Raw genomic sequence first — 9,893 nt, 5'->3', positions numbered from 1 at the left:
GCCATTTCCTTCTCCAGGGGATCTTCCTGACCCAGGAAACGAACCCAGGTCTCCCGCATTGTAGGCAGACACTGTACCATCTGAGCCACCAGGGAGATTAAATTCTCTAGGGAACTGAAATGGTAAAGGATGCCATGTGGTGATTAGCGCTAGCTTTTTATTTCTAACATTCCACTGCCATATAATTACATACACATCATCTCATATCTTTTGATATGAAAACTTAAAAACTTGATCTTTAGTGATTTAGGAATCATCTCATTATCAAAGTTTACAATGCTGTAGACTGTAATACAGAAACAAGGTGCAGTTTGCTTTCTTCAGTTCTGGTGCTAAACCTACCAAAAGATTTACCCTGTTGCTTACTGAACACCAGATGGCGCTCTTGTGCTTAGTTGTTCACTGATGTCCGACTCTGACCCCATGGCGGTAGCAGGCCAGGCTCCTCTGCCCATGGGGGTTCTCCAGGCAAGAATATTAGAGTGGGTTGCCATGCCCTCCTCCAGGGGATCTTCCCGACCCAGGGATTGAACCCAGGTCTCTCACACCGCAGGCAGATTCTTTACCATCTGAACCACCTTAGTAAATTAAATTTCTCTGAAAAACTGAAGGCAAAGCAAAGCCAAAGAGACAAAGAGAAACTTCAGCAACGGGAATAATAATGACTGGTTCTGACACATAAAAGGGAAAAGACAGGTTATGATCTCAAGTCCTGGGAGAGGGGACACAGCATGGTCAAGAGTATGTGCTTGTTCAAACAAACAAGGACTGATCTACAGATCTACCTTAATCTTCCTAAACTTGTTTGTATTTCACCTTTTACTCTGAACACTAATGTACAGTCTTCTGCAAGAAACCAGTACCCAATATGGCAAAACACGGTAACCCCCAACAGGAAGTCTTCCAGACAAGGTGGGACCTACATTTTCTACTGTTTAAAATCATAGCACTCTTCCTTTGAATGTCTAGTACTTATTATTCTGCTCCCTTATCATCTTGATTAGTCTGAAAGCTTCCTAGGATGTAATGCCCTTTGCCCCTGTACCAGAGGTCTAGTAGAACAGAGGAGCCTGTTAAATTCTCTGTGCTGAGTGCATCGAATGGCTAGGCATTTCTCAACTTTCACTGTTACCTGCTTTTGCAAAAACATCTTAATGTAACACTGATTCTTCTCCATACTTCTCCAAAGAATCAAAATGTGTGTATTTTCAAGACAGATATTCTTGAGACCCAAATCATTCCAGGTTATAAGCATTTCTTGCAAACTAAACATGAAAGAAAACTGGATTTCCTAACAAGATTCCTCACATGTGTTTGTATACATTTAAAATAACTCAGGGAGATATACCAAGACACTTGTTCAGTTGCATTATTATCAAGATATTCAAATACTTCCTCTGTGGCTCATCTGGTAAAGAGTCTGCCTGCAGTGCGGAAGACCTGGGTTCAACCCCTGGGTTGGGAAGATCCCCTGGAGAAGGGAAACCCACTCTAGTATTCTGGCCTGGAGAATTCCATGGACTGTACAGTCCCTGAGGTCGCAAAGAGTTGGACACGACCGAAGGACTTTCACTTTCACAGGATCCCTGATGGTAGGATGGAGTCCAGCTTATGTCTGTGCGTCCCCCATGCTGTTATTTGTAAACTGTCATTCTAGCTGCTATTTCATGGAAGCACACTCCAACACGGGCTTCCCAGGTGGCTCATTGGTCAAAAATCAGCCTGCCGAGCAGGAGACAGGGGTTTGATCACTGGGTTGGGAAGATCCCCTGGAGAAGGAAATGGCAACCTACTCCAGTATTCTGGCTTGAAGAATCCCATGGACAGGGGCACTGGTCGGTTACAGTCCATGGGGTCACAAACAGTTGGACATGACTTAGCCACTAAACAGCACATATGCTCATCGTGTGTCCCCTTCTGCTTTCTAACCCTTTGTGACTGTTCTATATTGCACTGTGGTCTGCTTTCCTACTTTTCCCCAATGACCATGATTATATCTTCAGTTGAATTTACTTTTCCTGGGGTATCTTACAATTTAATCTTAATTTCAGATAATTCTGTCATCTTCAGTTTCTTAGCTGGAGTTACATCAATTCTTGTTTCACAGCTTCCTGAGGGATTTTTTCTTTTGGTCCATTTTTGTTCTGAGATTTTGAATTTTGAATTTCAGGTTTTAATTTTTATTCCTGCAAAGTCCTGTTTTTAAAGATATTTCATTCACACTGAACATTCTGCAGTTGCCTTATGGTTGAGGAAAGAATTTTCATCAGCTATAATTCTCGTTTTTTTCCTTATAGATAGTACTGCTTGTAGCTATTTTTCTTCCCTATTCTGCTCATTTTGAAAGGTATTATTTTCCTTGACTTGCAAAAACAGTTGGTTTGATATAGGCAAAGATGAGAGGCTTCTGAATCAAGAGTGTTTTCTTCTGTTTCAACAGTGAAAACCAGTATTTCTCAGAGAGGACATATTTGTGAGATGGGAGGGATTTGCAATCTCATTTGATTCTATAATTTTATTTTTCTAAGACCCTTGCTTCCCTCCATCTTCCATTTTACCTTCAAGCCTCCAGGAGACATCTCTCCCTCTCTGAATGGTGCCTTCCTCAAGCAGCCTCCTTCAATCTAATGAACTTTCAAGCCTCCCCTTGATGCCCCAGTGGCCAGCACTGCTGATGCACTGGTGTGATGTATCAGTACTTCCAACACTTGTGGTGGGGTCCCCGCTTTTTCCCTAGACACTGCTACCACTAGGCCCCCACTACCCTGTCTCTTTAACATATAGTTTCCACCTGACTCTTGGCTCTCACAGGACTTCTGGTGCTGGCTCTAGTTTCAGATGCTTATTTCTCTGCACATAAGTTGAACTTTTTTCTGTGTCTCACAGTTATGCTATAGCTACAGGTTATGGGTGACTTTGTTGGGAAGATAATGAGAGATTCAGATTAGGCAGCAACTAAGATTCCTTGGAAAGCCAAGAAGCTCAAGTACTTCCCCTTAAATATGAACACACAAGCAAGAATGGTCAGACCCGGGAGGAAAACTTCTAACCTGACAGAAAATTAAAACAAAAATTTTAAAAATGTTAACTGTATCTACTAAGCGGAACAGATTTTCATATATTTTAAAAATTTCGAGAACAGAAGAGAGCTCCTGAGAATTAAAAATGTGACAGCACATGTGAAAGCCTTGGGGAACTGGCAATGAGATATCTTCAAAGCAAAGGACAAAGGCCCGCAGCAGCAGCCGGCAGTGACAGGCTCACACCTGAGGTGGACTGTTTGGACAACCGTTCCGTCGCTCAGTCACGTCCAACTCTTCACGACCCCATAAACTGCAGCACACCAGGCCTCCCTTTCCCTGTCTGGACAATAGGAGTTCAGAAGGAGCAGAGAAGATGGAGGAGAGAAATAATTTAAGGAAATGTCCCCAAATGTAGGGCATGAGTTTACAGTTTGCATGCCTCTCATAGTGGCTGAGAATAGGCACGCTGTCACAGCCCTGGGGACACAAAATTATTCTGTGAGTGTCCACATATGAAAAGCAGACGTGTGAAGTCAGAAATAAGAATGGCTCAGATTTCTCAGCATCCACATTGCAACTTAGAACCTAGGCAATGCCTTCAAAATTCTGAAGGATAATTACTTCAGAGCTAGAGTTCTAAACTCAAGCAAATTACCGATTAAATGTGAGAGTTAAAAAAAAGAAAATTTACCTCCCAGGTACTCTTTCACAGAAAGTAATGAAGGACATGCTACACCAGATTGAGGAAGTAAGCCAAGAGAGTAGAAGACGCAGGACCCAGGAAGCGAAGACCCCACAGAAAGGAGCGACAGGACCTCCAAAACAACGTGGAAGGAGGTCAGGGGAGACACTGTGCTCCAGGCAGACAGCACAACCACACTAGGTTCCTGCAGGTTGGAGACCTTGGGGGTTTGAAACGGAAGATCAAGCAAGACATTAAGAAAAAAGTGAACTATGAAAGTCATCATGATTTATTCTACATCTCACCTTTGAATAGCATAAATACTTTTTTTCTTTTGCTTTGGCTGTGTCACATGGCATGTGCGATCTAGTTGCTAAACTAGGAATGGAACTCTTTCCCCCTGTGGTGGAAGCACAGAGTCTTAATCACTGGATCCCCAGGGAAGGATCACCAGGGATGTCCCAAATAGTCTTTAACTATTCATGTGACCTAAAGTTACAAGATAGTTATGTAAGGAGGTCAAGGAGGTATGGTAGAGGCAGAGGAGGAGGGCTGGAGAGACACCTGTATTCTTACCTCCCATGTACAGAAGTTTGGAGATAATGAAGAATCTAGAACGTGGCAATGCAACTGTATTATTCAGAACTAATCAAGCACAAATGGAGAAGGAAATGGCAACCCACTCCAGTATTCTTGCCTGAAGAATCCCATGGACAGAGGAGCCTGGCGGGCTACAGTCCATGTGGTCACAAGAGACAGACACCACTGAGTGACTAAGCACAGCAATTGGGCACATACCCAAAAAATCACTGAAAAGAGTTAAAATCTTTTCTCAGGGGAAGAACACAAGGGGCTATTTTTCTTACCAAGCCGCACATAAAACAAGCTGACTTAACCTACAAGTGCATTTGTAACTTTGACTTGTAACGCTATTCTATAGAAGACCATAGGAATAAGACAATTTTGGCAAAAAAAAGGCCTAATCTCAATAAATATAGACCTCATCCAGGAACTCCTTATCCAATAACGTCTATAACACCTGTTCAGAGCTCAGAAATGATCCATTTGATAAGAAGCTGCCTGCAGCTGTTTAGGCCCTCTGTGTCTTATGACCTGGTTTATATTTAAGTGTTTTCTACTTGTAAAACTCTTCCCAGCTCATGAGGCCAGGCTCTTTATACATATCACTGGTCCAGTGGTGTGTCCTTGAGCACTGCCATGTTCCAGGTGAAATTTACTTTCTGGTGATCATGAAAAAGCAAGAGAGTTCCAGAGAAACATCTATTTCTGCTTTATTGACTATGTCAAAGCCTTTGTGTAGATCACAATAAACTGGAAAATTCTGAAAGAGATGAGAATACCAGACCACCTGACCTGCCTCTTGAGAAATCTGTATGCAGGTCAGGAAGCAACAGTAGAACTGGACATGGAACAACAGACTGGTTCCAAATAGGAAAAGGAGTACGTCAAGGCTGTATATTGTCACCCTGCTTATTTAACTTCTATGCAGAGTACATCATGAGAAATGCTGGACTGGAGGAAGCACAAGCTGGAATCAAGATTGCCAGGAGAAATGTCAATAACCTCAGATATGCAGATGACACCACACTTATGGCAGAAAGTGAAGAACTAAAGAGCCTCTTGATGAAAGTGAAAGAGGAGAGTGAAAAAGTTGGCTTAAAGCTCAATATTCAGAAAACTAAGATCATGGCATCGGGTCCCATCACTTCATGGAAAATAGATGGGGAAACAGTGGCAAGAGTGGCTGATTTGTGGGGCTCCAAAATCACTGCAGATGGTGACTGCAGCCATGAAATTAAAAGACACTTACTCCTTGGAAGGAAAGTTCTGACCAACCTAGACAGCATATTAAAAAGCAGAGACATTACCTTGTCAACAAAGGTCCGTCTAGTTAAGGCTATGGTGTTTCCAGTAATGCATGGATGTGAGAGTTGGACTATAAAGAAAGCTGAGCTCTGAAGAATTGATGCTTTTGAACTGTGGTGTTGGAGAAGACTCTTGAGAGTCCCTTGGACTGCAAGGAGATCCAACCAGTCCATCCTAAAGGAAATCAGTCCTGGGTGTTCATTGGAAGGACTGATGTTGAAGCTGAAACTCCAATACTTTAGCCACCTGATGGGAAGAGCTGACTCATTTGAAAAGACCCCGATGTTGGGAAAGACTGAAGCCAGGAGGAGAAGGGGACGACAGAGGATGAGATGGATAGATGGCATCACTGACTCAATGGACATGAGTTTGGGTAAACTCTGGGAGTTGGTGATGGACAGGGAGGCCTGGCGTGCTGCAGTTCATAGGGTCACAAACAGTAGCACACGACTGAGCGACTGAACTGAACTGATCATGAAGAGACTCTGCTTTAAAATCAACAGCAGAATCTGGGGACTGCATTCTTGACAGTAAGAGGCCTCAGAGCCTATTCCTGAAGCAGTGGAGACTGGGTACTTCTAAAAACCCAGGTACAATTATTAAATATATGGCATAAATACATATAATTGCCATCCACAACCAAGATAGAGCTCATGTTCTCAGACCCTCTGCATCTTGAGAATACTCTGAGTTTCATTTGGGTTGCGCACAACTCTTTCTGTAAGACTGGAGCCACTGTGCTTATTTTCAGATGCAAAAGTCTCTGAAGGTCACACAATTCAGTGGTTGCGTCAGAACTAAATAGATCTGTCAATCCTGTCTGTGCTCTTTTTGCCACAACACCAAAAATAATCAGTTTTCATCCCTAACTCACACTGGCCCTCCCCTTTAATCCATTCAGCTATATTTCCGTTGAATTTTACAAATGCCCTAAGGGAAAGTCGCTCAGTTGTGTCTGACTCTTTGTGACCCCATGGACTTCTTCAGGCCAGAATACTGGAGTGGGCAGCCTTTCCCTTCTCCAGCGGATGTTCTCGACCCAGGAATTGAACCAGCGTCTCCTGCACTGCAGGCGGATTCTTTACCAACTGAGCTATTGAGGGAAGCCCTAAGATAGGTTGAAATATAACAAAAACACCACATCAAAAAATATTTTAAATAAGAGGTAAATGAATATGTATATTGACCTCATGTTGTAAAGAGCTCTTTAGTTCATGACCACACCGATTATACTTTTCTGCATATATACACACAGGATACCTGTGACAGTTAAGAGAGAAACCTCATGGCCCTTCGTTTCTGCAGCAGAGGGGCAACACAGATAGGCTCAACAGTGTGAGTATTAGAGTCATTTTAAAAAACCCTATTAAAAGGGCAAGAACCTAAATGTTGAGAATACAAATACAGAGCTCATGGATCCCATGGACAGTCCAGCTACTCCCAGGACTGCTAAACTTGTCACACTCCATGTTTGCTGTTCTCTTTCCCTTGTTATCATTTATAAAAAGTACCAAATGCTCTGGACTAAGCCAGAGATGAGTGAGAGAAAAGCACATTATCTGATGGAGCCCCATTAAGAAAATCAGTGTATGATAAAGGATCAAAAAACAACAAGAGACAGGTGGAAATAAGCGTAATTTTTTCAAGAACATTTATACATCTGTTTAATTAGATTAGCTTTACAAGCATTTTGAGAGCTTTTTCATAATGAAACACTGCTTTTCAAATTACATGACTTTATAGTTTTATCTGTATGTAAATCCTGAAATTCTTTGCCTGCTGTTGATAAAGGTCTGTGTTTTACAGCTGGTTAATATGTTGAATAAAAACAGCATTAGAAGCTTTATCTTTTACCAGGATTAAACACATATAGGCCACAAATAGTTTTAAATTTTGTTTTATATAGAGTCCTGCTTGGTGACAAGTTAACAGTCCCACTAACATGAAAAGAACAGATTTTAAATGGATATTAAAAGAAACAGCTATCCTGATTTCTCCATCCTTTCACAACAATCTCGAAGAAATTAAAACTTTTCCAAAAACAAACAACAAAAAAAACCCACAACAAAATTTAAAACCTGTCAGGCAAGCACAACCCACAGACAGTAGAATCTGACACTTTGCACAACTGCAGAAATACGTATCTGAATGACACAGGGGCTCCCAGATTAAAAGGCTGTTATTGTACACCTTGACAAACAAACCTCCCACCAACATCATACAATTTCTACTCAACCTAAAAATAATAGCGCTTTTGAGTTGTGGCCTAAGGCAGTGCACTGCACTGCAGACCAGGCTGGGGTGGGAGGGGGGAGCAGGGGCAGAGGCACTTACTGTTGAGATGTTGCATTGTACTAATATTATCTGGGACGAGGCAAGGGAGTGGAACAAAACTGCAGTGGGTGAGGAAAACCAACAATCACTACAACTGTCTCCTGCAAGTTCTCCCAAGTGAGATCACAATACTGAATATTTAATCCCACCCTAAATCCATGCTGCCAGTTCACTAAACAACTTTTTTTCATGTTTTACATGAACAGTAGCAATCTTTTAATAAAAATTACTGAGCTTTCCATAGAAAAGGTCTCTAATTGAATACAAACTATACAGATGCTAAAACTGTCATAGGTTGAAATATACAGAAATATTTCTGTACACTCACATTATTTTGGCAAAGAAGATCAAGGACAGAGATAGAAAACTGAAGTGGGCAAGGTCTTACACCCATAATTCATGCAAAATACAGATACTACCTTTTGGGCTTTGCTAAACAGCCTAGGAAACTGTAGCCTAAGACATCCATCCTAATTCAGGTGTTACATAACTCAAGTCTGGGAGGACTTACGTGATTTTGTAGGATTCCCTCTTTTTTCTGAAAAATAAAAAAGAAGACTCATAGAAGTTATCTGGTTTTTTGCTTCGTGCTTTGATTTTTAAGCTGAACATCCAACTTTCAGTACTGACGGAGAGCACCGCCTCTGGGGAATGCACCAGCAGTGGCCTGAGGAGTCACTGATGTTAAGTCTCTAACAACACCGTTCGGTCTGGAGGCACAGTCTCCCCCTGACGCTACCCAACAGGAATGAGGTTCTGATCTGCTGGCCAGATGGGCACAGAAGTAGGAAGAAAGCAGCAAAACTCAAAGTACGATCAACCTGATGGGAAGCAAAAGGAAAAGTCTAGGAAAGGGGACAGTCCGTTCTACATCTCTAGGATGTACCTGAAAGCAGAAGAAAGCCCTTTATCTTGGGAACTTGATGCTGAGGAGGATAACCTCAAGTTCATTTAGTGCCAGTCACTGTAGTTTTTTTTTTTTTAATGTAACTTAAAAGATAAAACCTTTTTACTGTGTATTTTTCTTATAAAACATGAACTAAAAGTTATTGGTAGTAAATGGTAAAGTAAACAGTGACGGTTTTACTGTTATGTTTCACTATTAACAATGTCAAAAAAACAACAGCAGCAGTCTTTCAAGAGTTCAAATTAGTGTAAGGATTGCAAAACAATCTGATTTTTCAGTTGGTGATTAAAGTGCTCCTTTTCTTAAGTAAAAACAAAATTAATCATTAGTCACTGGCAACAATCATTATAAGAGGCTTTTCAGGGCAAAATTTAATAGTACGAAGAGGTTTACAAAAATAGATTGATGCTATTTTGGGAAATAATACTGTAATTTTTTCTCAATTCAGTTTTGATAAATTGTACCTGATTATACAAAAATTATTTCAAATTCAAACTTGACTATATAAAAAAAGGGAGAGATGAAATGAACTCAGCTAGATGACAGATCTGGCAAAATATAAGAATGAAAAAAATTCTACCTAGGGCACTTATTTCATGTCCAGATGTGAACACCACTTTCAGTTGATAACTCATATTCCTCCCATCACAGGTTTGGAGTCAATCATGCAGAACAAAGCCACACAGTCAAGATCTTTGTTTTGATGCAACACAAGAAAGTTGTTTCTGTTTCCTTAAACTGCCAGCTGGCTGGCTATTTTTCTTTCTCCCATTTATGTGTATTCACAATTCACAAACAGCGGCAGTAATCACTGCAGGTGAGCTGGGTATTGCTGGGTGAGGCTCTATAAGGCGTCTTTACTGATCGAATCAGAAGGTTTATTGAGTTCGACCCTCACACCTTTTTCACCTGCAAAGTAAAAAAAAACAAAAAAACAAACATTCATTCATTCATTAAGTACCACAGAGGAGCTGTTCCTCCATCCCACTGAGCTCCTAACAGTGTGCACAGCATTTCAACTTGCAAACACACGTCATCTGAGAGTGAGCACACTCAGATT

General features: G+C 41.2%; 1 protein-coding gene across 2 annotated transcripts in view; it reads right to left on the bottom strand.

The window, feature by feature from the left end:
- Positions 1–7,216: 7,216 nt before the first annotated feature.
- EGLN1 (egl-9 family hypoxia inducible factor 1) overlaps positions 7,217–9,893 on the bottom strand; it is a 49,692-nt gene continuing 47,015 nt past the window's right edge. Inside the window, exon 6 of one of the 2 annotated variants that reach the window (XR_005721410.1) lies at positions 7,217–9,742. Coding sequence is in view for 1 of the 2 variants with exons in the window: in XM_040242749.1 (XP_040098683.1) it covers positions 9,678–9,742 (65 nt within the window). In the remaining variant the exon portion in view is untranslated. The remainder of the gene's footprint in view (positions 9,743–9,893) is intronic. The other variant, XM_040242749.1, reaches the window with a different exon arrangement.

This window comes from Oryx dammah, unplaced genomic scaffold, assembly GCF_014754425.2.
Source record: "Oryx dammah isolate SB20612 unplaced genomic scaffold, SCBI_Odam_1.1 HiC_scaffold_6, whole genome shotgun sequence".
Lineage (NCBI taxonomy): Eukaryota > Metazoa > Chordata > Mammalia > Artiodactyla > Bovidae > Oryx > Oryx dammah.
The sequence above is the reverse complement of the archived record's forward strand: the minus strand, read 5'-3'. Positions and strand labels throughout refer to the sequence as shown.